The sequence below is a fragment of the Myotis lucifugus genome, unplaced genomic scaffold (assembly GCF_000147115.1).
Source record: "Myotis lucifugus unplaced genomic scaffold, Myoluc2.0 scaffold_141, whole genome shotgun sequence".
Lineage (NCBI taxonomy): Eukaryota > Metazoa > Chordata > Mammalia > Chiroptera > Vespertilionidae > Myotis > Myotis lucifugus.
This window is the reverse complement of record NW_005871189.1, coordinates 1,069,512-1,096,005: the sequence shown is the minus strand read 5'-3', so window position 1 is coordinate 1,096,005 and position 26,494 is coordinate 1,069,512. Positions and strand designations below refer to the sequence as shown.

Sequence of the window (26,494 nt, the reverse complement as noted above, 5' to 3'; positions counted from 1 at the left end):
AAATAATTGTGGAAACGTTGAACACTGTATTCATTTCATAGAGATTCACAGTGCAGAGTAACATATAAAGGCTCTGAGAAGTTCTGCAATAATGTGTCCTGTCCATCTTTATATAACTTGTTTGGCGCAAATCCCTTTTTAAAAACTTGTTTTATTTTTTGCAGAAGCCCTGTCAACCTAAGCTTTGGGAAACACTACTTGGGGAACTATTGACGTTTTCTAGTTTGCAGCGATGCGAGCATTTTTACAGCACTTCTTCTCGTGATGTAGTCAACAGAAATGTGTGTTTCTTGTGTCAATCAAAGGTTAATCCAAGAGAGAACCACTGGGAGATACATACAGGGATTTATTTCAGGAATGTGGTGTTGCACAGTGTGGGAGCTGGTTAGATACTGTGTACGGCTGTCGTCTTTGTGTGTGATCATGGAGCTCAGAGTGTACTAGTGAGCAGTTATGGAAGAAGGCGGTAACACTGGGGAGAAAGTGAACAATGTGGAATTGATGAGGATGGATGGGAACCTGGGTCAGCCCGTCACTAGGTGAGTGTCCTGGTGAAGCTAACGCCCAGCATTATGGAACTAAACACCCTCCTGGCTCGTGAGTCAGAGAGCTGGTAGAGGATCCGAGGAGGTGGATCCAGGGGAGGGTGGCCTCAGCAGGCCTGGCTGCACCCCACACTGGGAGCTGCCTGGGTGCTCCTGCACCACCTTCTGTTGTGAATACAACACAGCTACTGCTTCACTTCCACCTTCCCATGTGGACCCGAAACACACAGGGAAAGGAGTTCTGAGCAATGGAGTTCTGCCTCCAATTGTATCCACCAGACAGTCTACAGCAGTGATATTTGTAATAGCATTAAATTGAAAATGAGCTAAATGTATATCAACAGTTAAGTAGATAAACAGTGTTATATGCATAGGATGGAAGTACTTGTCCATGCACCGATGTGAATGAATCTTGCAAAAAAAAAAAAATACTGAGCAAAAGAGATCACACACGATGATCACATTTATAAAAATTTCAAAAACTGATGCATGGTGTTGGAAGTCAGGAGAGGGTTGGTGACTTGGAGAGGGCTTGAGAGGCTTCTGACTTGCAGATCTGTTAGATCTGTTCTGCATCTTGGTCTTGGCGCTGGTTACAGGTGTATGCACGTTGGGAAAATCCATTGAGCTGTATAGTTATGAGAGCACTTTGTATAGTATTTTTCTGTACCTACACAGTACAGAATGTAGGTAAGTTAAAGTTTTAACAAGTTACTGTGTTTGTTTCTTGTGGTGCTAGCTGTGCTGAGCCCTGCACTCAGCCTTGTTCTTTGAATGACCTTGCTTCTTTTAACTGTGTTCTCCCTTCCCCACAGGAAACATGGTGGAATGGTGTTTACCTCAAGATATTGACCTTGAAGGCGTTGAGTTCAAGTCTATGGCCAGTGGGTCCCATAAAATCCAGTCTGATTTCATGTAAGTACTTCGGAATGTAAGTCTTCTTCATTTTCTCTCCACCTTGTACTTCGCCCGAGCATAAGGGGGTCTTCAGGAGGCGTGTATAAATGCCCTGAAAAAATATATATAGTTTTGCATTTATATTATTTTTCTAGCAAGAAGGTCCTTACATTTCATTGGGGTTTCAATGGGTTTTGTGACCCAAAGAAGTTAAGAGTTTCTACTGTAGTTTTTTTCTAAAAAACTATTGGCCCTCACTTGAGGTTTGGCTTTAATGAAAACATGGAGTTTTGGTTTAGTTTTAGTTAACTCAAGATATTTATGTGCTAAAGCTTGAAATTCCAGCCTTAAGTCAGCCAGGTTATCGTCCTGTGTAATTAAGGTTCTTGGGAGAAGGAGCAAAGGGAGAGAACATGAGCGTAATGCAGTAGCTTTAATCTTCCCCCTGGGCTGAACCCATGACTGATGCAGTGTGAGAAAGAGGAAGGAAATGTAGCCGCTCTGGTCACAGGCTCTGTTAGATCAGAGCCTCAGGAAGTGAGGAAAGAGTCAACACTGTTTATGCTGATGACACGGATTGCTGGTTCCAGACAGGCCTGGAGACGAATCTTTGTACTAGGTCTTCCATCAGGTCCTTAGTTATGCAGGAGAGGAGAAGGGACATATTCATGGTCATGGGCAGTTGGGTAGCAGGCTTGCCAGAGATCAGTCCTGGCTCCAGCTGGATGCCCCTTGGCGAGCTCCATCATTTCTTTAGAGGTTGGGTGTCTCGTTTGGGAGGTTGAGTAGCTTAGGCTAATTATTCCCCTGAGATCCTAAAAAGATGTTATTTTTAGGCTGAGCTTTCTTACAAAGAGCTCTGGACACAGTTTTTTTCTTTTCTTGGGCATCTCAAATGAAAAAAACCAAAGCAAAATAAAATCTCTCTCTCTCTCTGATTGTGAACCACACTGCTTATTTGGTCCATTTTAGCTATTTCCGGAAGGGCCCCTTCTTCGGCCTGGCCTGCTTCGCCAACATGCCGGTGGAGAGCGAGCTGGAGCGGGGAGCACGCATGAAGTCTGTGGGCATCCTGTCTCCGTCCTACACCCTGCTTTACCGTTACATGCACTTCTTGGAGAACCAGGTTCGGTACGTGGCTTAGATACACGTGCGGGGAGGCAGCAGGGATCTGTCCGCTGGTGTCTTGATGAGCCCTTGGCGATCACGGTTGTGTGCCAAAGCAACAGATGTCTTTCCAAGAACATCCTCGACCATGTTTCATGCCTCAGGTGGTGGTCTTTTTGTTTCAGCTAAGGTACCACCTAATAATTCTTCATACTATAATGAAAGCTGGGGTAGGTTTTGCCTCATTTGCTGCCATGTACATGACCTTTGTTTCCTGGAGCCACGATAATAACCTCTTGCCCCAGGGAGGCAAACAGACTCTTAATTTTTTTAAGCCTAATCATTTATTTAGAGTAATTATTATTACTTGGGTAATAGGAAGGGAATTTTTGGCAGAAGCAGCAAAACTATTAGTCATTTAACATTCTTTTTCATTCTATAAGTACTCCAATTTCATTTCAGATTTTGAGGGAGAAATCTATTCCTAATCCTTAAAACGCTGTTAAAATTTTAGTACATTTGCCTCCTTTCTGGTGTGTGTGTGTGTGTGTGTGTGTGTGTGTGTGTGTATACTATAAAAATATATCCTTGGCATCATACAATATATATACATACATACACTTTTATCTCCTGCATTTTTTAAATTTATCATTATTTTGATTTTTTTATATAACAATCTCTCTTGATCATTATCTTTGAAACAACATGAAATTTATTGTTTGTGGGGGGGAAAACATGTTTATTTAAAAACTTATATAGAAGTACAAATGAATTTTTAAAGTTCTCCCACTCAGAGATGTCCATTTTTAAAAATCTCCCCACTCAGAGAGATATCCATTCTCAATATGCAGTGAATGCCATTGTAAAATAGAAATAATTTTATAAAGATGGTATTAGTATTTTATGAGGATTTAATATAACAAATAGGCTGTTTTCATGAAATATATTTAATTTTAGTTGTATCTATTAGGAACAGAATAAATGAAACTGAAGGAATTGTCAGACTCTAAGAGAATATATATTTTTTCACAATAAGATATCTTATTTCTTGATCTATTCCTCCAAAGTTAAGAAAAAAGATGAAAAACATGAAGATACAGCATCATCCTTATTTTTATTGAGTAATAACATGTACAGTAAAGTGCAGAAATCTTTGTATAGGTGTCATTGGTTTTTAAATTGCATTTCAACTGTTGACAGAGTCCATTATCTTCTACTTTTTCCCAGCTCTTCTCCCCTGCTTCCCATCTCAATTTTTATAGTTTGCAATATCTATTACATAAAGTTCTATAATTATAATCCCCTCAGTTCTTAGCTCTCAGTTGTGAGATCCAATATACAGCGAATCAAACAAGATAGAAATACCGCTCTTTTTTTCGCATGATTGTCCCAGAGAGGGAGAAGCCCTCCTGGATGGTAGGGGGCTGTGTTCTACTGGGTCATCCTGGGACCTAGGTCTTCCTGTCTTGTCTTCTGCCATCTTCTAGAGCATTGTCTTCATCCGCATGGTAGAAGCCTGCTGATCATTAGGATGTCGTGTGTCCCAGGAACACATTGCTTCTGCTCGAATTTCATTGGCCACATCTTAATTACTAGCCACACCTTACAGCCAGAAAGTCTAGGAAATGTGGTCTTAAGCTTGGTGGCCATGTGAGCAGCTAAAATTTGGAAGGTCCTATTACTAAAGGGAGAAGAGAATGGCAGTCTCTACCACTAGCAAACAATTAAGTTGTTACCCAGTTCCCCCATCCATCCAATTGTCCCAGTAATCACTGTCAGTTTCTCATGTATTTTTCTAGACCTTGTGTATGTGTCTATACAAATACAAATGTAGATTCTCACTTCCCCCTCTTCATATAAAAGGAACATGTTCTACATGTTTTGTGCCTTGCCTCTTTCATTAAACACTGTATTTGGGAGGTCTTCTCATATTCCATATCTTCAACGATGTTTCTTTTTTGTTTCTTATGGTTGTAAAGGTGCCCTGTATAGAAGAACCAGGTTTTCTTTGTCAAGTTTTGTATTGATAGGCACTTGGTTCTTTCCAGTCTTTTGCCATTTCAAATAACACTGCACTGAACACCCATGAACAAGTATCATTTCATAAGTCAGCAGAATCAGTGTACATTCAATTCCCAGAAATAAAACTAGTGGTTCAAAAGGTATGTATTTGTAATGTTAAGAGAGATTGTTGCATTGCTTTCCGTAGAGATTGTACCATTTTGCATGCCCAACAGTAATTTAAGGGGGTGATGTTTTCTCACCACATTGCCCACACAAAGATAAAAGCTTTGAATTTTTGGCATTCTGATAGGTACATGAGTAGTTTTAATTTGCATTTTTAAAAAAATATATTTTTATTGATTTCAGAGATGGAGAGGGAGATAGATATAAACTTCAATGATGAGAGAGAATCATTGATCGGCTTTGAGCCTGCAACCTGGGCATGTGCCCCAACTGGGAATTGGGAATCAGGAATGAAACTGTGACATCCTAGTTCATAGGTCGATGCTCAACCACTGAGCCACACCATCTGGGCTACATTTTTATAAGTGAGGTTGAGTTTGAATCATTTGTATTTTCTGTGAACTGTTCCCATACATTTGTTTTGGGTTGTTGGCCTTTCAAAAATTAATTTATAGGAGTTCTCTGTACAATGGGAGATTTGTTCTTTGTGACATAAATTGAAAATAGTTTTCTACTTTGTCATTTATTGTCTAACATTTTTTTGTCATGCAGATTCTTTCCTTCGGTGAATTCATTAATCTTTTTTTTTCTGGCTTTTAGATTTTGAGTTATAGCTAGAAAGGTGATTGAAGAGGGCTTGAGGTAACAAGAGACTTGAGAGACTATGAGGAAAAGAAAGAAGCATCATGAGGGAGGCCCAGGTCTAGGCAGGGGTGATACTAGACTGCAGTCATGACGTTTATATAAACTAACCAGACTTGATTTCTGAAAACACCTAATCTCTGTTTTATATTCGTTCTTATTTCTGATATCCCGAACTTACTTATTAGTGGTTTATCTACAACTCCAAGATGCTGGAGAGCTGCTTTATAATAAAACAATGAGAAAAGGAAGAGGAAGTGTTGTAAAGTGAAAGAGTTAAGATACATCACTACATTTTGGGACCTTGCTTAGATCTTGATTCATACAGCCAACTCAAACGACATTTTGGGGACAGCTGGTATAATTTGAATGTGGACTGGATATTAGTTTTTAGTAAGGTATCATTATTAACATAGGTGAGATAATGGCATGGTGATTGTGCTATTTTTAAATTAGATTTTATCCATTAGAAATACCCACCAAAGTATTTATGGGTAAAATATTATAAAATATTTCAGGAAAAAGAGTGGAGGGGAACAGGATATAGATGTAACCATATTGATAAAACATTGATCATAGTTGAAGCTAAGTGATGGATAGAGGGTTTATTATTTTCTTCTTTCTACTTTCTGCATACAATTCAAACTTTCCATAGTAAAATGTTTAAAAAGACTAAATATAAAATTAGCATATACTTAACATAGAAAACTTTGAAAAATAGACACAAAACTCCAAGAAAAAAAAGAACATGATACCACCAGCCGGACATATCTACTGTTAACATTTATATCCTTCTAGTCTTTTGCCCTTTTATAAATAAGCACATACATGTTAATTAAAATCCCAAGTCATTTACTATCTAAATTATCTAACCTTTTAGTATATTATAACTGAGTCCTCACCGTCATTTTGGTGGTTTCATTGCATTTCAGCATATAGATGATCACAATTTATGTAACTGTTTCACCATTTGGGGGCTTCTAGATTGTTTCTTATTTTTTCACCACTATACTACGAGCATCCCTGTAGGTAAATGACTGTTCACATCCATATATGGAGCTCTTTAGGCCACATTCCTGGAAATGGAGCCCTAGGGTCAAGGGTGTATACAGTGTACAATTTAATAGACATTGCAAGTGACCCTGCAGAAGATGGTACCGTTTGGACCTGCACCAGCAGTCCGTGGAAATGCATGTTTTTCTGCACTTGCAAAGCCAGAAGATACATATACACCCGAGCGATGGTGTAGTCGTTGCCCAGCAGCATCTCTCGTTCTTACGCGGGTGCCTTGTTGCTGGGTGTGGTGGGGCAAGGCAGGGAGAGCCGCAGTGGGTGTCTGCATGGTCTCATAAACGTCCGTATCCGTGAAGGGGCTGTGCGTTTCTGGAGACCGCCAGTGCCAAGGTCCTGCCGGGATCCTTGGTCTGGCCCAGAAGCCTGAGCTTCATATCAGTAGCATGTACTAGTATTGTGTCAATTACTCGTCAGCTTTTACCATGTCACGCCTCTTGGACATCTGCATAGATCAGTGGTTCCCAAACTTATTTGGCCTACCGCCCCCTTTCCAGAAAAAATATTACTCAGCGCCCCCTGGAAATTAATTTTTTTTAAATTTTAATAGCAATTAAACAGAAAGATATATGTATTAATGTTTCTACCTTTTTCGTAAAATATAGTAAAGAAAGGTGTAAATTAGAAACATTGAAGTTTGAAATTATGAAACTATTGAACTCAGAATAGAAAGGTAATACAAAAAAAGTTAAAACAAATGCACCTGTGGCCATCACCACCCCCTGGATCACTGCAGCGCCCACCAGGGGGCGGTAGCGCCCACTTTGGGAAATCACTGGCATAGATGCATGGTGGTAGTTTCTTAATCTGTGCATCCTCCTAGGTCAGATCACCAGGAGGTCTCCTGCATCTTTGATGCCCCCTTTACCTTCTAGCACTGAACTTTGTTGCAGCACCTTTCAGTTTATCTTGGTATTATGGTTTGATGATCAATCTTGTTTATTACAAAATCTATAGTGTTTAAATTTTGAGGCTTTCCTACCACAGTTGTTTACCAATTACGCAGGAACTGCCAATTTGTGTTGATGTCGATGTTCATATTCTACATTTCATATTCCTGCCCACTCCATTCCATCAGCTGGGAGTGTCTGAGGCGGTCAGAGGACAGGACTCTGAAGCCAGCTTTTTGTCTAAGGGACCCTGACTCAGCTTTTCTTTAGAGTCTTGGTTCAAGCATAGCATTTAATGCAGCCAAACAGAACAGTCAGCGGAGCAGCAAATCACCAATGAACCGAGAAAATAATAAAGCGTTACATAAATTACCCCCATTAACATGGAAAATACAGTACTAAAAAAACAGTAAATGAATCTCACTCTTCTCTTTAGGGAAATTAGGTCCTAATGAAAACACCCTTGAACGTAATCTTGTCTTTGGGTTATTTTGTATTCATCAAACTTCCCTCAGTTTGACACACAGCCCTGAAGAGTGTCTGAAATCTGCCATCTGCTCAGATAGACAAACACAACTGAGTGAGTCACTGCGGATTTCCCATCCACAGGAACGTTTTTGTAAGAGTGAAAGAAGTGATTATAAGTACCCTGGGCAAAGCTTAAAACAGACAGTATAGGAACCCCTGAGTTAGAGAGCTGTCACTCAGGAGACACTATTTTAGTAATCATTCATTGAATGGAGCTGATGTTTTTTTTTCTTTTTAAAATGTAAATTTGCCTGAAGGTCTCCTCCTGGGCTTGCCCAGAACCTTCCCCATCCCCCTGGTTTCTGAGCCCTCCCTGTGTGCCTGGCTAGCCGCTGCAGGATCACTGGGACTGATGTGTGCGTGACTGATGACTGACGTGTCACAAATGGCGTGAGGCACCTTTTCTACTTCATTTCATTTACATCTCAAAGTAATCCCTCTCGAGGTGGTGCCGGTGTCTACTGAAATGCACCATCTGCATTTTAAGGAAAGAGAAAGTGGGTTTTGGAAAGTGTAGTGACTTGCCTGGGACCTCAAGGTGAAGTGGCAGCCCTGGCCTCAGGCTGGGGCCGCTGGTCACTCTGGAGTGGAGCTGGTTGGACGATGAAAGTCTTGGGTCTAGTGGTTTGTGTCAGCGTTTGCGGTCAGCAACAGTGACAGTTTGGGGAGGTGGCCTGTGTTAGTCTTCGATGTTCCAGCCGTAATTAGAGGAGCCTCCCCTTGCGCGATAAAGCTAGATTTGGATTCTTTTTGTTGCAGTGGGAGGAAATTGTAGGGTGCTGAGAAAGCACAAATGGGCTGAAAAGGTGTAGGTGCCTATTTTATTCCTCCCTATGTCAGTGTCCTAGGGTTACCTTAACAAAGTACCAAAAACTGGGTGACTTAGAACAGAAATGTGTTTCTCACAGTCCGGAGGCCAAAGAATACAATCAGGGTGCTGGCAGGGCTGGCTCCTGCGAGGCTGGGAGGGGTGATGTGTCTTTGCCTCTCCGAGTGGGGTTGGCGGCCTTGCCTTCACGGCTTGTAGGTGATCACTCCTGCTCTCTGCCTTCATCTTCTCATGGCGTCTTCCCTGCATGTGCGTGGCTGTATCCAAATCTCCCCTTTTTATAAGGAACCCAGTCACATTGGGTTAAGACTCACCTTAATTATCTGTGAAGACCCTATTTATATATATAAAAGGCTAATATGCTAAGTGTCCGTCTGACTGGTAGCTATGATGTGCACTGACCACCAGGAGGCAGATGCTCAACGCAGGAGCTACCAAGCTGCAGTGGCTTGGCAGAGGCAGTTTTCGGGTGACACACCCCAAAACCAGAGAGGAGGGAGCCTGATTCCTCGCGGGGCCGCGCAATTCCACCTTCGGCCATGGGTTATGTTGTTGCTGGGGGCACTGTTGGCCTGGAATTTGGTTTACTGCACTTGCGTTTGTGTTCCACCCGCTGTATGATAGCAATTTTGCAGAGTGCCCTCTCGCACTCTGGGACCCCTCGGGGGATGTCAGAGAGCCGGTTTCGGCCTTATCCCCTCAGGCCAGGCCAAGGGACCCCACCTGCCGGGGGGACCCTGCTCACTCCAAAGACACTGGGGAGGGACCGTGGGATGTTGGCTCCAGGGCGTATTCAGCCCGTCTCGCCCAATCCTGCCCCACCAGCCACCTTCTAATTAATTTCTTTTCAATGTGCATGAGTCCGTGCACCAGGTCACTAGTGTCCAAATAAGGTCACATTCTGAGGTGCTGGGGGTTAGAACTCCAACATATTTTTTGGTGGGGACACAGTTCAACTCTTAACACCCCCATTAAACATAGTGCCAAGTAGTACTCCCTGCACTCCCGCATTCACCGTGAAGGCAGAATCCCCATTGCCCAAGTGGGCCAGGGCCTCCAGGCAACTTTCTTGATTTGGGGTCAGTTGGCAGGGCTGCCCACCACCAGGCTCTGCCATCCCAAGTGGGGAAGGCGGGAGGGGAGGAAGAGATTCTGAGCTTTTTATTCATTACTTGGTACGGAAATTCTGAGCCCTTAGTGACATCCGATAATTGTTTCCTCTTGTTTGAGACACTGCTTCCTCTCATTCTCTCAAAACAACAAAGCCGCAAGCATGATTTCTCAACAAAGAGCAGCTCAGAGCAGGGATCATGGTCTTCCCAGGCCCCCCTTCTCAGGCCCACAGCCAGGCTCTGGGAAGTCCCGCACAGTGGTCAGCACACCTCGCCCAGGAACGATAGGCATTGGTCACAGTCTGAGAATTCTGCCTGTTCCCCGTGAGCAGGGGAATGCGTCCCCCACCTGTCAGGGAGTATCAGATCCCATGTTGGAGCTTTTCCTAAGGCTCTCCTGTAATTCCCAAGGGGGCGTCCTGGGCAACCTCAGAAAAGGGGTCTTTTCAGTTTATCAGGGCCTTTGCCCCTAAGTGTTGCAGCCCTTGGGGTGGGGACGTGGGGGTGGAGGTGGTGGGGGGTGAAAGACAGAGCTGTGGCAGCCACCAGGTCTCGATCTCACCCTGCATGTGCCTGTTTGCAGACACCAATTGGAGATGCCAGGACATTACTCCCATCTGGCTGCCTTCTACGAGGACAAGAAAGGGGTGCTCCATGCTGGTCCCGGGAGGGGCGGCAGCCTGCCCCCCGTCTACTGGCTGCCTTCCATCCACCGGTACATGTACCCAGAGATGAAGGTGAGGTCTGCTGTACTCTCGCACATTTTGGGCTTGTGTCTGCATACAGTAGTGCTTACTTGTGTTTTTAATTAATAAGGAATTTATGTCTTGGGCTCGTGCCCAACGTCCACTTTTGATAGAGGAGGATTGCTAACTAGCATTTGGGTTCTTTTAAAACGTAAAGCAAGTTACCGTAAACACTGTGCTTTCTAGACCCTTCATAATCTTTGTGCAAAATCGTATTGATAGGCCAGTCTGGGTGGATTCTTGGGGGGAAAGAGGTGGTTTTGAGTCTATTGATTCAGACATTTTAAAGTCAGACATTTGAGCTAACGATGAAGAGTTACAGCGGGTATCACATTTTTTTGTTAGAGTGTTTTGCATATTGCTTTATTGTGTATTTTTTCTGAAGTACTTTGCCTTTGTACTAGGATATATTTGTTTACAGTTAACAAACACCTGGCCAAGTGTTAGGTGTTGGGAGGGAAAAAGATGACTATGAACTTGTGACCTTGTAGGTGGTCACAAGATACTTCAGAAACCTTGAGCTTCCTGACAGAGAAATTATGTCATGAGTTTAAGGGAGAAATCAGGAAAGGCTTTTTGGAAGAGGAGGTGATCCCAGAAGTGTTTGGATAGGCAGAAAGTGAGGGATGCTGACTCCAAACTGAGGGAAGGCATGGCCAACAGTGGCTCCCAAATTAATTGTTTAAACCAGTGCATATTTATCGTCTCACAGTTTCTGTGGGTCAGGAATCAGGTACGGCTTAGCTGGGTACTCTGCTTCATGATCTCTTGTGAGACCACAGTTAAGGTGTCAGTCAGGGTTTGAGTCTCATCTGAAGGCTCAACTGGGGAAGTGTACCCACTTCTGAGCTCACGTAGTTGTTGGGAGCATTGAGTTCCTTGAGGGTTTTGGACTGAGGGCCTCCGTACCTTACTGACCGAGTGACAGGCTCCTGTGTTTACCATGAAAGGAGTGATGGTTGCAGTTGAAGTGCAGTGGACTGTTCCGCCAGCAGGCCCTGTGGGTCTTCCTCCTGGTGACCTCAGAATGCAGGGCCACCTGGTTACTCAGGTACCTGGACAGCACAGAGCAAAGCCCTCAGCATCCTTGGAGGCTGAGGGCTCAGAGGCGGCCAGCAGGCTTCGCAGAGACCTCATTTTGCACAGCAGCTGGGTCCCCTACATTTGGGGACCTAATTTGGGACCCTTTGCTCATCATTTTATACCTTGCAGTGTCCAGTAATGTTTGTGAGTCAAATGTTCTTGCTGGGGTGTACGGTCACATCAGATACTTCTATTTATGACTTTTAAGAAGTTTCGTTCAGTCCTGTTTCCCCAGCACCTATCTCTCCTGAGTAAACTAGTTAGTGACCCTTGAACTCAAACTTCAGTGTGTCAGGGGAGCTGTTGAGTGATAGGCATCTAATTTAAAGGTGGGACTTTGAAAGAGGAAACTATCACTTTATGTGGAAGTAACCTGCATCTGTTTGGTTATACTTTGGGGTTTATTTTAGAGGGGTTCACACCCGCCTGTATTGAATATTTTTTGTAGGAATATGTCCATTTCTTCTAGATTGACCAGTTTGTTGGAATAGAGTTGCTCATAGTATTTTTTTACGATTCTTTGTGTTTCTGTGGGGTCTGTTGTTATTTTGCCTCTTTCATTTCTGATTTTGTTTATTTGGGTCCTCTCTCTTTGCTTCTTGGTGAGCCTGGCTAGAGGTTCATCAATCTTGTTCATCCTTTCAAAGAACCAGCTTTTGGTTTCATTGATCTTTTGTATTTTTTTTTTTTGGTCTCTATGTCATTTATTTCCACTCTGATCTTTATTATTTCCTTCCTTCTGCTCACTCTGGGATTTTCTTGTTGCTCTCTTTCTAATTCTTCAAGTTGCAGAGTTAGATGGTTTATTACCAGTATTTCTTGTTTTTTGAGGTAGGCCTGTGATGCTATGAACTTCCCTCTCAAGACTGCTTTCACTGTGTCCCAAAGATTTTGGATTGTGTGTTTACATTGTCGTTTGTTTCCAGGATGTTTTTTTATTTCTTCTTTGATCTCTTTGGTAACCCACTCATTGCTTAATAGCAGGGGTCCTCAAACTACGGCCCGCGAGCCACATGCAAATACAAATATTGTATTTGTTCCCGTTTTGTTTTTTTACTTCAAAATAAGATATGTGCAGTGTGCATAGGAATTTGTTCATAGTTTTTTTTTTAAACTATAGTCCGGCCCTCCAACAGTCTGAGGGACAGTGAACTGGCTCCCTGTTTAAAAAGTTTGAGGACCCCTGCTTAATAGTATGCTATTCAGCCTCCAAGTGTTTGAATTATTGTGATTGTTTTTATTGTTTGAATATTTTTAAAATGACATTTCTAACAAGCTATTCCTCCCTTTTTATTTTTTCAGATCACACACCCAGCTGGCTGCATGTCTCAGTTTATTAAGTTCTTTGGAGAACAGATCCTCATTCTTTGGAAATTTGCCTTACTTAGAAAGCGCATTCTGATATTTTCTCCCCCTCCTGTGGGTGTCGTGTGCTATCGAGGTAACTAGAGGCCAATGTCAGAGGCTCTTCCTGAGTTCCCCAGGGCAAATGCTTGAGTCCTTCCATTGTTGACTAAGTTCAGAAGGGTCTGGGCCATATCAAGGGAGGGGGCCAGAGTTTTAAGTCTGGAGTGACCTGGTTGGATCTGGATAGAACGTGGACTCATGGCAATGCAGAAAATGCACTGGGTGATGTACCAGTGGTCCCGTGACAGATAAGGGTCTGGATTAGAACAGAGAAGATGGATTGTAGTTAAGAGATAAGCTTGACAGCATTTGGGGTGTGGTTGGGTTGTAAGGTTCTGATGTGTGTGAGGTTGTAATGGAGGAAGAGTCTAGGGCAGTGGTCAGCAAACTCATTAGTCAACAGAGCCAAATATCAATAGTACAATGATTGAAATTTCTTTTGAAAGCCAAATTTTTTAAACTTAAACTATATAGGTAGGTATATTGTTATTAACTTAATTAGGGTACTCCTAAGGCTTAGGAAGAGCCACACTCAAGGGGCCAAAGAGCCGCACGTGGCTCTCGAGCCGCAGTTTGCCGACCACGGGTCTAGGGTGATAAGGATGTTGGGGCCACCAGATGGGGACTGAGGAGGAGCAGGTGGTATGAGAGTGAACTTTGGACATGGTGAGTGTGTGCTGTGAGGCCTTCTCCAGATGTCCACCGGGCACTGGTGTAGTTGGGTCAGAACCCTGGGGGAATGTTGGGCTGATCACCATATGATGGACAGCATCCGTGGGGAGAGGGAGAGAGGAGAAGCTCAAGAGGTGAACCATATGGAGGAAGACAGAAGAGACTGAGGTGGGACTGTCAGGAGGAAGGGGCGAGAAGGTGGAGGTCATAGTAGGCGGGAATGTTGAGGAGGTCAGGTCAGCAGTGCCCCGTCCTACGCAAGCCCTAGCGCGGGGAAGACAGACCTGCCCACTGGGTCTCGTAGGCCATCACTGGCGTGGCCTTGAGGACCTCAGTTCTGCTGCGGTACCTAACAGGCTCCCATCACCTCCTTGGAATCAGGACCACCTGCTACTCAGGCTCCTGGGCAGCATAGAGCAAAGCCCTCCATAGCATCCTTGGAGGCTAAGGGCTCAGAGAGGTCCGGCGGCTTCGCAGGCGGAGGGGCTGGGAGGGACAGACTCTACCCCTCACCGTCTCCGTCCCCACAGTATACTGCTGCTGCTGCCTGGCCAACGTCTCCCTGCCCGGCCTCGGGGGCACCATTCCAGAGTCCAAGCCTTTCTTCTATGTGAACGTGGCTGACATCGAGAGCCTGGAGGTAGAGGTGTCCTATGTGGCCTGTGAGTACGGGGCCCTCCCCGCCTCCTGCCCACACGCCCCTGCCCCGAGTACCTTCCACAGCCTCCCGGCTCCCCAAGGGCCCTTCTCAGGACTCAGGCTCCTGAGCTCCTGTTCCCTGGCGGGTGGGCTGGTACCCTCGGTGACAGCCTCTGGGTCCCAGCTCCTGCCCTCGGGTCTCACAGGCACCACGGAGAAGATTTTCGAGGAGAAGCGGGAGCTGTACGATGTCTACGTGGACAACCAGAATGTGAAGACACACCACGACCACCTGCAGCCCCTGCTGAAGATCAACAGCGCCGACCGGGAGAAGTACCGGCGGCTCAACGAGCAGAGGTAGAGCCCAGGCAGCCCCGGCAGTGCCCTCGGGGAGATGTCCCCAGGTGGGACCCTGGGCTGGGGTCTCTGCCATCCCATCCAGCCCACCCCTCCCCTCAGAGCAGATGGCAGGCCTGGGCGATGGGCGGTGACGAAGCGGGGCCCAGCACAGCCTCCTGATAGCACAGCAGATCCGCATGGGGGGAGGGGCTGCTTTCTGATGGACTTGAATCTGCGAAGTCCAGGGCAGAGGCCAGGCCTGGAGCATTTGGCGTGTATACCACAGCACTGAGCTGCCTTATAATGCTCCGCAGTTCACTGTCCTGCACAACCAGTGGCCTCATTAGCATCCCACCTGATGGGCAAATGGGAAAGATTGCCACTTGCTTGAGGTGACACAGGGCCAGACCCGGCCCTGGACCCAGGGTTTGACTCCCAGTCCTATTTATTCCTGTCCGGCCCCGTCTCTCCCTGCCTTTGGATGGAGGACCTGCTCTGGGTCCTCCTCGTTCCTGGGTGGAAGTGGTCTGTGTGGACGCCCTCACGATGACCTTGCCAATGACAGAGACCTTGCAGCCCTGCAGAGTCTCATGGTGCTTCCCCACAACAGGCAGACGCTGCTGTACTCCCAGGAGGTGGAGGGGGACTACGGCCCATGTGAAGAGGACCTCTTTGTGCTGTAAGTCGCTGGGCTGGGCTGGGCTGGGCTGTGGGGCCTCCCTGAGGGCCCCATTAGCACCAGCGCTGTACACCGGATCCCTGCCAGGTCACACTGCAGGCCAGGGAGGTCCCTCATTGCTGCTGTCCATGTAAGAAACATACAAACCTGTAGGTAATTTTTGACTTTGAGCCAAACAATTGCTGGGAAGCAAAATCTCAAATGCTCTGGAGAATGGCAGTTTTGCAGCTTATTTTATGCATTAGAATTAAAGGAGGAGACGGAAGGACGGTGCCTGAAGCCCACTGACTGTGTGTTGTCCGAGCTACATGACAACAGTGGACGGAGCTCACATAAGGCAGAGTCCGACCTCTGCTGAGGAGCTGTGGGCCTGGGGTGGGACTGCCTGCCGTGACCTGCCAGGTTAGGATCTGGTGGTCAGACCGTCCCGTGGGGTCACTTTTGGTCAGTGAGCTTGTCAGGCCGCCATGTGCCCCCAAGCTTGTCAGGTGTACTGCACGTCCCCTTTTTCCTTCCCACTTCCCAGGGCACTCAGAGCTGGGCTCCATACTGTCAGCCCTGAACCCTGACATGCTGTTAGTGGGGGGCCCACAGGAGTTAAGGAAAAAAGCAGGGGAAGGTCATTAAGAGGAAATGGGGTCCTGGGGTTTGTCCTGTTGGGCATTTGCAGGATGTCCACTGCATAGGAGCTGTTTGCCCCTCAGGACTCAGGGACTTCTCCACTGCTGCCTTTGAGTAGAGCAGTTCTTTGCACTGAATCTTATGGGATAATCTGAAAATTTAATCCTTGAACCTAATAAAATCATCCCCCCCCCACCAGATCTGTTGGTGGTCAGGGTGGGAGCCCAGCCTGTATCCCTCAGAGCACCGGCTTCATTCCTGAGCAGCTTTGAACTAGTGCTCAGTGAGGAGACCTTTGCCCCGTCCTGGTTGGGGTGTGGTCTCCCTGCTCCCATCCTGGATCGGGGGGAGGAGGGGGGACAGCTTGCAGTGAGAACCCTCTCTGGCTTTGGTGTTGAAAATGTAATATTGATATTTCAACAAAGTGCAGGACTGTGATCCTGAGAGAAAGTGTACCTTCTAGCGCCCACTTAAAGCTGTTGAGGTGTCAGAGTACCTGGGAGTGGTCTCCTCAAGGGTTGACATCTTCCCTGGTACCTGGAGTTCCTGGGCGTCCACAGCGTCCTTGGCCATGAGGCGCCGTTGCAGAGCCCGCCCGAGAGCACTGTGGGACCCAGCCGAGCAGCCTGGACACCGAATGCCTTCTCTGGGCACAGTTCATATATTCGTGTGGTTCTACAAATCAGTGACGTGAGAGCATGCTCTGTGAATAATTTTTAAAAAGTAATCAAAGGGAAACAGACCCCAAGGATGATGGTCAGCTGTGGCAGTGCTGGTTCCTGCAGCGTGGCTCGGTGTCTCCCTCACCTGTCATGTGCAGCCTTGCTGGTTTCAGAGCACACCATGCCCGCCCCAGCTCCTCCGAGCTGCACCTTTAACATGGGCATCCGTGTGGGCCAGCGAGGCCTGCAGAGGCCCAGGTGTCAGTCGTTTCAGAGCCTCCTGCTGCCGCTGTTACCCAGCCCAGGCCCAGAAGGTGCATCTGTTTCTCTCTGAAGGTCCTGATCTCAGAACTGGAGCTCCGTTGTCTTAACTCCCCTGTGACTAAGCACAGAGAGGAACACAGCACGCCCTACCCCCCCAGGCCATGTTTAACCTTCTGGTCCCCTCCCAGCAGGCCATCACTTGCTCAGAGATTCCCCTGATCATACAGGGATTAATGCCAGTGTTTTCTTTGCAAATCTTAGTCGTACTTGAATAACCCTCCCATTTAACTTTGGTTCTGTTTCCTTTTTAAAAGAGATTTCTGATTTTTTGAAACCATTGAAAGGTTTATTCAACCAGACAGTGTGGGCTGGTTCCCCAGGCGTGGACTCTCTGGTGAGCTTCTTGTCTTTTCTGCCCTCCCTCTTCTGTGTCTTGTCTCGGAAATGCAGGTTTTTCCTCGAACAAAACAACCGGATATTCCAGACGCTGCTGGAGGTGTCCGCCAGTCAGGACAAAACTCTGACAGCCGAGCATGCGCGGGGCATGGGCCTGGACCCCCAGGGCGACCGCAGCTTCCTCATGGACCTGCTGGAGGCCTACGGCATCGACGTCATGTTGGTCATCGACAACCCCTGCTGCCCATAGGAGGGGAGCCGGGCTGGTGAGCTGCTTGCGGGACTCCGCCAGGCCCCGAGGGCTCACTTTTTATTAAGTGGACACAGGGATACTGTTTATACTTCCCAACTGATGTAATTTTTGTAATTTTTGCAATCGCCGTTCTTCCCTTGCTCTGGAGAGGTGAGATGAGACTGCCGTGGTTTGTGTGCTGGACGCTGGAGTCTGCCGCCTTCTCCCAGAGTTGCTGCCTGCTTTGGTCTCGGGTGTTCTCATCAGCGTTGACTCTCTCCTCTCCTTGTTGGATGCCCTGAGATGCGGCAAAGGCCAGGTGTCGCTAGGAGTGGGCTGATCTCTGGAGACACAGGTGGACTGTTCCGGAACTCTTTGTGGCCCGCGGCCCACGATGGATTCAAGGATGAGACCACGTCTTCCCTAAGTGTGGTCATGGGTGTCCCCCGTGGCGGAAGCTAGACCAGGTGACCTTTCAAGGTCATCAGTTCTGAGAGTCCAGTCTAGGGGTCAGATCCATTTTCCTATTTATTAGGACAAACCTGTGTCTTCCTGTGAGTAGAGATCTGAGTGGGACAGAAGGATGTTTCCGACCCCGAGTACGAGCTTCTCCTGGGACCGGGCGACAGGGAGAGGCTCCTTGTCAGTCAGCTGAGACTCCTCCCAGTTCTTGGCGGCCACTCAGTGCAGTAGTCCTCTTCCTCAGAATCCCCCTCTCGGGATGGGTTGGCAAATCCATTTTCCAATTCAGTCTCCTTTAAGGGCTACCCATCCTCTTGGAATAATTTGGGTATTTTTAAGGAGTAGCATTTGTTGCCCAAAGATGGAGGAATTGAGGTGCAGGATAGAAGATGTTCCTTCATCCGGGTGAGCCCTCCGGAGGCGTGACCAGGAGAGACTCCGATCAAAGCAGAGCCTCCCTGGCTTCTGTAATCCAGCCGGGATCTGAGCTGGTTAACACCGAGCTGAGAGCACGGGCTGGCATGGAGCCTCAGAGCTCCTCCTGCAGAGAGGACGTTCCTTGAGTTAAGTAATTGGGGACAGGGACCTATCAGGTTTGTTAGCAAATATGACAGTGCCTTTCCCGGGAAAGCGTTCGGGAACCCAAGTATCAGGTGAGTTTCTGCTTTCCTCTCAGAGGTTTCAGTCCGGACAGCTCCCATTCGTCCCTGCCTGTTTGCTTTGGCTGGGCGTTCGATGGATGTCAGCTTCGGTGAGGTAGCGATTGTGACATAGGAAGCCGGCGCCTGTGAGTAGTCTTAGGGCCGTAATTTAGGATTTTGACTTAAGGAAATAATTCCTTCCCCTACCCCCTTCCTGCCTGGCTGTTACTGGAATAGCCATCGGTGTATCGTGTCTGTGGCCAGGCTAATGCACACAGCAGAAATAACCTTCCAATGGGTGAGTCACGTGACTCACTGTTTTCACTGTGGCTCCTCCTGAAGGAATTCAAGGCTACAGAAATGCATGCGTGGGACCGCCAACAGGCATCGAGTCATCAGGGCAGTGCCTTTTCTGTAAATATGTAAATAAGTGTGGGCATTGAAATGTAGACTGTGCAGTACATTTCTCTCCCTGCAGTCATGTCAATAGTATGTGTGTTTATAGAAGAAAACATCCGTGTGCAAGCGGAAGCTGCCCTGCCGTTTTCCTAGAGGAGCGCCCTCTCTCAGCTCGGGACGGCCTTCTCACAGGCCGAGTCCTGGTTACTGTCGGTGGTGTGCGGAAGGTTCAGGGGTGCAAAGCTGGGGGTGGGTGGTCGGAGCAGGAGTGGGGGTGGAAGGACAGGGCAGATTCCTGTGGAGGACACGGGCAGACGCTGTTTCCGTGGAACTGGGGAGTGTGTTGGAAGAATGCTTTTTCAGCCTTTCGGCTCCAGTCTGTGCATGCGAACACTTGTGTCTGTGGTCTTGTAAACTCGGAGCTTAGAAGTGCTGAGGTACAGGTGGTGGGGTGAAAATGAGGCTCCTGGAGTTCCCTTTGAATGGTGGGTCAGGGGCTCTGGGCTTCGCTCAACTCCACTGTTGTGGGCAGCCATCTGTCTGGCATGTCCGTGCGTCCACCCTCATGCCATGCAGAGGGCTGGGGTCTGGGTGCCCCAGTGGGGAACATACACATGAGGCTGTGCCATGTCTTAGGTCATGGGGAACCTGGCCCCAGCTGACCCCAAAGCGGAACTTGTCTGTCCCCTCCCTGCCGGCCTTCTCCGCCCTGCCGCTTCCTCGTGGGACTAGAAAGTCGGTGTGGTGCCACCTCTGCTTGGCTGACCAGCGTGCACACTGGCTCTGTATTCCCTTTGTCGCAGTTTGTCATCTCCTGAGCATTTCTTGCTTCGATTGAGATGTGGAGGTTCACCTTGCTGTGGACCTGACTGCCATCCCCCTGCCTCCTCCCCACTGTCTCGGGTGGGCAGCCCAGCCCAGCATGATTCGCTGCCTGTTTCCTAGAAGGGGAATGAGTTTGTGAGGTCTGAGGCAGGAATCCTTGGGTGGCGGCGGCAGAAGCTGGAAGCCACCTGGGTTTGGTTTTCCGTCCCTGTTGACATACTGAGAAACCATCGCTTTCGTTTGGAAGATGTTGGTGAGCATCCTTTGAGGTCCTGCCTTCCCGGTCTGTAAGCTGGGAAGCCTATGGAGACCACTGACCTGGAACCTGTTGGAAACCTAACCTGGGGTGTGGCCCCTTGACTGAGGGCTGTTGCTGGAGCAAGCCCTCGCTGTCCCCGATGGCCGGGTCCCTTGGGCAACTTTCAGCCTGAGCTTGTGTCGTGCTGGGAGCCGTGAACCATCCTGGGAACTGCTGACCTGAGACTCCTGGGCTGCGCTGACATCCTGAGGTCGCGTTGGAAGAAACTCCAGGTTGCGAGAATCCTGGTGAGGCCTAATCCAGGCGTGGGGGTTACTGATGTTAAAGTGGGTTTTTCAAGTTTGCAGGCTTGGCAGATGGCAGTAGTCAGCCTTTGCGACCATGTCCAGTTGTCCTCTAGCTCGGGACTGCCTTTGGAAGGAGTCAGAAATGGTCGGGCTTATCTCCTGCCAATTGAAAAGTCTGGGCCACGTTGTTTGTTGAGAATTTGCTTTGGCTTTCGTGGAGCATGACGTTCTGCCCAGTTGGGGCCCTGGGCCTCAGTAAATTGTGACTCCATGAGTTAGGAGGCATGTGCCTCCCAAATCCTTCATCCATGCGACACCTCTTCTTGCAGTTGGCTGGGGCAGGGAAGCCAAATTCATGGATGTATTTATTGGTGGAAATAAGTTAGCATAGGAATTTGCATCTATAACTTGACCTTGTTTGGTTCCATGTGAAAGTCGAGATGGGGAATTTAAGTGTAGCACAGGGTGTAGGTAATTCTAAATACCGTGTGTGAAGATTCATTTATCAGTGTAACAGCCTGTGATATTTTAGCTAGAGGATAAAGACAAAGCTCAATGAAATCACAGCTGAATCACTGTTTCTCCTGCTGGCGGCGAGGAGGAGGAGCCAGCTATTTGTCTTGATACATTGAGCCCTTCGGGCACAATAAAAAGAGGAGATTATTCACCTTTAAACTGAGGCCTTTAGGGAAACTTTTGCAAAGGGCAGTAACAAATTAACCTTTTAATGGTGGTATAGGAACCCTCCAGGGAAGAGGCCGGACCGGACCTCAGGGACCTTTTTTTTTTGTTTTTCTGGTGTGTTTTTTATGAAACGACAAGGCCCAGGGAATGGACTAAGATGCTTTCTCCAGGCCCAGAGCAGCTCATTCTTGCAGAGGTACAGGAGGGGAGGAAATCATAAGACAGTGTTCTGATTGGCAGTGAACTTGCCTTAGTGTGATGACAGAAAACAGCAAGAAAGTTAATCTGGGGACCAACACGCATGCACAGCTTTATCTCCGTTAGGTTCCTCGCTAGTGGGCGGAGGATCCAAGAAAAGTCCAGTCCCGGGCTTTCCCCTGCTCTGCTCAGCTCCACCATGTCCTGCAGCCAGTGAGGATCCTGCAGACCCAGATGCTTATCCCCCCCCCACACACACACACACATTTCAGGAAAACCGTTTTCTGATTCAGGTAGCAGAAGAGAAGGAGTTAAGAGCTCCTTTTACTCCCAAGTTGTGGATTTTTAATATTCCATTGTGTTACTAATATACCTCTGTTCCCAGGAGCCAGTGGAGTACTGAGTATTATGGGGAAAGGCTAACTGTGAATTAAGTTAATGTTTTTTCTTATAAGAAATGGAAGTTTATTTTTATACCAATATTACTGTGTGATGAAATGAGTATGCAGATGTTAGAATGGAAGGAAATTTCCAAACTGTAATCCTAGAAGAAATGGGCAGTTTGGGAATTTAGAAGCAACTGAGACCCCATAAAAGTTTTATGACTTTAGATGTTTTGGAGAGTGAACAAGGACTGTGAAATCTTTTTCTTATACATATGTTTTTATTCATTTTAGAGAGAGAAGGGAGAGGAATAGAGAAACATTGACCTGCCTCCTTGCATGCCCACTACTGGGCATGTGCCCTGACCAGGAATTGAACCTGTGACCTCTTGGTTCATGGATTGATGCCCAACCACTGGGCCACCCTGGCTGGGCAGGACTGTGAAATCTAGTAGCACTCTGTAGGAGATAGACCTGACAGTCCTAGGGAGGGTGACATATAGTCCCCAACCTAAAGTAAAACTCTCATACAAAGGGGGCAAATGGAATAATGCTGATTAGGCCTCTTGACTGTGGGAGGCAGTTTTATAACTGGCACTTTAACTCACGCTTGGAGCTGGAGAACAGGGGAAGCTGGATGAAGCTGCACATTAAGAAAGGAAATCAGCATTTTCTAATGCTGTATAAGTAATGATGGGGAAGTAAAGCTCTGTTTTCATTTCTTCCGTTTATTATAGAAGCTCAGCATAGCATGGGCTTTCAGAGGCAGTAGGCCCTACATTCAGAAACTTGATTTAATTACTTAATGGGAGGTCAGTGTGAATCACCTGTTTGCGGTGGAAAGCCCAGTTAGACTGAAGATCAGTTTGCTTTCTAAGGATAGCTGGGAAGGCGGGGCAGGGTATTACAGATTGGCCAGAGATGATCCAAAAAAGGACAAATCTACACAGAGGTCACTGAGTTAGTTGATTGCTAATTTGACATTCGAGTGAAAACTTCCTCTGGGCAAATTAAGCAAAGATAAAAGTATAAACATACTTTTGAAGTGGCATCAGGAAAAGTGTTTCAGTCTAGCGTGCTTAGGAAGACCACAGTGAGGGGAGGTGTAGATTCTGGGCTTTTGTCAGACAGGGTGGGAGGGGCCGTTAGGGGTATAGGGTAGAAAACAAAAGTAACATCCTTTATTTACCCCAAGCTTGTGGGCTAAACTTTTTGTGGGTCTGAGAAATAAACCTTTTCTGAAAAAGTTGTAGCTTTGGAAAAAATTTTCCTATTTTTCGCAAGTTAGGAAAAGCATAGCGTCCCTTGTCACCTTAAATGTCCAGCCCCTATTTTGATTAACACCCCAGTATAAGAGTTATAGCAATAAGAGGAACTGAGTCTACTTTTGTTTCACATCTTTACCTCATCTTATGATATCAGTATGTCAGTTGATAAATTTTACCCTGAGTACTACTGCTTATAGGTATGTTATTCTTGCTGTTTTCAATGGTGATAATTTTAAAGGCCCAGAGAAAGTTGGGATTATCCTGAATTTCAGAGTGTTTCTTGAATTGATTTTGTTCTGTGGTACAAATAACATCTGTGTATATCATATCTGTATATATCTGAACCAAGTTGTGTGTAGAGAGGCTGATATAACTATATTTACAGAAAATAATTTTTACAATTAAAATTCACATTTTAACATGAACACGTGTGCGCAGTCCTTCACCTGGTCCAAGAATGTGTCTGTAGTAGGGAGTGACGGCCCAATGCAAGAGCAGAACCCACGGCTGCACGCTGACTTCACTTCCCACGACAGTGTGGGAAACCCGAGAGCTGGGGCCTGTCCTCCTGGAGGCCAAGGACAGACATTCTCCAGGTAACGGGAACCAAAGCCGGAATAACTGCCATCCGGAGGAGCCAGCACCTCGAACCCCAATCCCATCAGACGACTTCTAGAGGAGGACACCACAGAGACCACAGCCCTTCCGTTTCACGTCTCTTCCCACCAAAGGTTACTTTAAGATGTTCTACTATATTATATGTATATTCACGTATATGTATGATTGAGAGAGAGATACATATATATCATGTGTGTGTGTATGTGGACATGAAAGTTTTAGTTTTATTTGATTTTTAAACATAGGCAGTAAATTGCTAACATTGCTGTGTTTTTAAGCCAGGCTCCTATTTTCCCAGCTACATGACCATGACATTACCTACTTCCTAAGGCTGCTATGAGAACTGAATCAATCAGTTGCTTGTGTAAAGCACCAGACACATAGTAACGATAACCATGCATGCAAAGGCTTTCCATTAAGTTATTTAATAGAAATAGCTTTAGCCTGTGAGTGGAGTTGGTCTGACAGAGGTTTGTACTAAACAGGAGGCGAGGGACTGGGGCTCTCTGGATGCCTCAGCATCCCGGTGTGGCTGACAAGGATGACCCTCTCCTAGCTGCACGGCTAAATGGCCTTTGCATGCACATTATATGGAAGGACAAGGCAGGAGATAAGGAAACCATAGTCTCACAGGATATAGTTTAAATCAGGGCATATTTATATTTAAAGTGACTGAAAATAGTAATCTGGATTAAATATCCTCCCCAATGCTAAGTTCCATTATTTTGATGGAAGGAATAGAAGCCCTGACACACACATGCTGGTTGCCTACCAGATTCCGGCTGGTCCTTTATTCTAGAATCAGGATGTGCTCAATTCTCTGGCTCATGTGAAAACTTTTCCTTCTACCACAGCATCTCCTCCCCTCCATGGGCAGTGAGTAGGTGATCCTCACTCTGCTTGTTCGGACCCACCTGTTACTTTTTTTCTGGTGACAGAAGCACAGTTTTAAACACCTCTCTGAAGAAGTCATAGGTAAGCCTTGTTTTCTGTGCTCTTCTCACATCGGCTTTTCGTAGCTGCTTTATAAAGCAGGGGTGAGGGAGATCCGGCCCAGCCAAGGTAATTGTAGGTGGGACTAGAAATTCAATAAATCTAGGAGCTTTTTTTCATACCAATTATACTTTTTAAGCTGATAATTATGCATGGCCCCTGAATGATGTTATAAATATCCACATGGCCTGCTTTAAAATACATGCTGCCCTGAAGCTGATTAAGGCCTGCCAGTCCCCCTCCCACTTTTCCTTCCTCTTTATAAAATTTTCCTTCCTCTTTATAAAAGAAGGCTGCTTCTCATCCATCTTACTGAGGTGCTTTGCCCTCTAGAGTACAAAACTTGGCACTGAACAAGGGTGATGGTGAGATTAAAAGCAAAGGAAGATGACTGGCTAACAAATCCTTAGCAGGCTAGGAGTTTTTAGTTCTCTGCTTTCAGCCAACTAAAGGGAGATCTCGTCAAGCTGTTAACAGATCACTGATTTTTGACATATAACAGTGTCGTGCAGCTCTTCAAATTCATTTATGTGCTTAAATCTATAAAAAACGGAACAAGGAATATAGTGTTCAATCCTATTCCATTTCAGCTACAAATAATATGTGTTCTTGGATAAATGAAATAATTGGATAAAGAACATTCTAATGAAATTAGTTAAATCTTAAAATTAGTTAATTTTTAATTATCAAATTCTTTTATCAATTTTATAAATATAACATTTATTCTGTACTGAGTTAACACTTAAGAACTAAAAAATTCAAGCATAAAAATAGATTGCATTATGATAGCATTCTTTGCTGAAATAGTATGGAAATATACATACAAGGAGAAAAAATTTAAAATTTTCAACTAATAAAGAATGTATCTTTTTGTAAATGGATGGATATGTTTAAAAGAGTGAAGTAACGGATTTTATTTCAAAATATCAATATTTACAGGACAGCAGAAAGTACATGCTTTGGCAACTTCCCATGAAAAATTTTAGATGTCAACTTCAATGAAAAATTTTAGATGTCAACTTCAAGTGGGACGGGACACCTGGTTTTGGGAAAACTTCTAGGAAGTACACGGCTTTACAACACTGTCCAGGTGAGGCTGGGGGACGGCCTGGAATACAATCACCTGGGGAGGGAGGCTGCTTGTCAGGAAAATGCAGGTTCCTGGGCTCCATCCAGATTGAGTTATGTAAGTTTGGGTTGGACCTTAAGTAAGTCAATTTTCAACATGCACCCCAGCTGGTTGTCATGCAAACTAACATTGAAAACATTTAATAAACACTACTTAAACAAAAAGTATTTTACAGTATTTCAGCCCAGGCTGAAGAGGGAAACACCTCACCTACAGTTTAGGGTTGAGAATCGACCTGAAACAAGCCAAGTCAGAGCTCACCAAGCAGCGCCCAGGGGAGGCCTGCAGCCAGGACTCGGGGGGGCAGAAGTCCTAGGGTTGCCCAAGGACAGACAGACGGAGGGAGTCTAGGAGCCTGCTTGCCACTGCAGTTGTACTTGGGGAGATAACAAAGTCTAGCCTAGTCCTCTTCCAGCCGCTGCGTGTGAGTGTCCTTGAACTTAGCTGGGGGAAGGACTGTCTCAGAGTCAAAAGCATGCGCTAATGGAAAGCAGGTGGACAGAGCAGACTTCGGGAAGCACTGTGAGGGAAGGGCAGAGGTACTTGCCATGGAAATGCCCTGGGGATCCTCTGACAACACTGTGGGGACAGCTGAGGCATTTGTTCCCTTTTGGTCCCACTGGTGGCCTCAGTGCAGTCCTGGGGGCCCGTCTCCTGGCTGCTCACGGGGCTGAGCTCGACAGCAGTTGCTCTCGCTTCCTCGGGTCACAGAAGAACTGCAGTTTCCGGGGCAGCAGCTTCACCTCCACAGGCATCGCCTCGTACTCCTCACTGTCGATGCTAAAGGAGCCCCCTGTACC

General features: G+C 46.4%; 2 protein-coding genes across 7 annotated transcripts in view; one reads left to right on the top strand and one right to left on the bottom strand.

Annotated features, from left to right (window-relative positions):
• Positions 1 to 262: 262 nt before the first annotated feature.
• Positions 263 to 25,564, top strand: KIAA1147 (KIAA1147 ortholog). 4 transcript variants are annotated; one of them, XR_002830690.1, is made up of 12 exons: positions 263 to 281; positions 1,361 to 1,460; positions 2,415 to 2,573; positions 10,392 to 10,545; positions 12,940 to 13,078; positions 14,247 to 14,378; positions 14,562 to 14,712; positions 15,305 to 15,373; positions 17,371 to 17,582; positions 23,491 to 23,685; positions 24,427 to 24,547; positions 25,505 to 25,564. XR_002830690.1 is itself a non-coding variant. In XM_023758865.1 (8 exons), exons 1-8 carry the CDS (start codon positions 1,366 to 1,368, stop codon positions 17,564 to 17,566), a joined length of 1,095 nt encoding a protein of 364 aa, XP_023614633.1. In that variant the 5' UTR covers positions 1,332 to 1,365; the 3' UTR covers positions 17,567 to 17,678. The 4 variants fall into 4 exon arrangements, 1 of the variants encoding a protein (XP_023614633.1); XR_002830689.1 differs by lacking the exon at positions 263 to 281 and having other exon boundaries at positions 1,332 to 1,460; XR_002830691.1 differs by lacking the exons at positions 263 to 281; positions 24,427 to 24,547 and having other exon boundaries at positions 1,332 to 1,460; positions 25,505 to 25,539.
• The window catches only part of AGK (acylglycerol kinase), a 73,157-nt gene continuing 72,113 nt past the window's right edge, over positions 25,451 to 26,494 (bottom strand). For all 3 annotated transcript variants that reach the window (XM_006094717.3, XM_014460826.2, XM_006094719.3), the window contains exon 16: positions 25,451 to 26,494. In XM_006094717.3, the coding sequence (XP_006094779.2) occupies positions 26,357 to 26,494 (138 nt within the window). In that variant the 3' untranslated portion in view covers positions 25,451 to 26,356.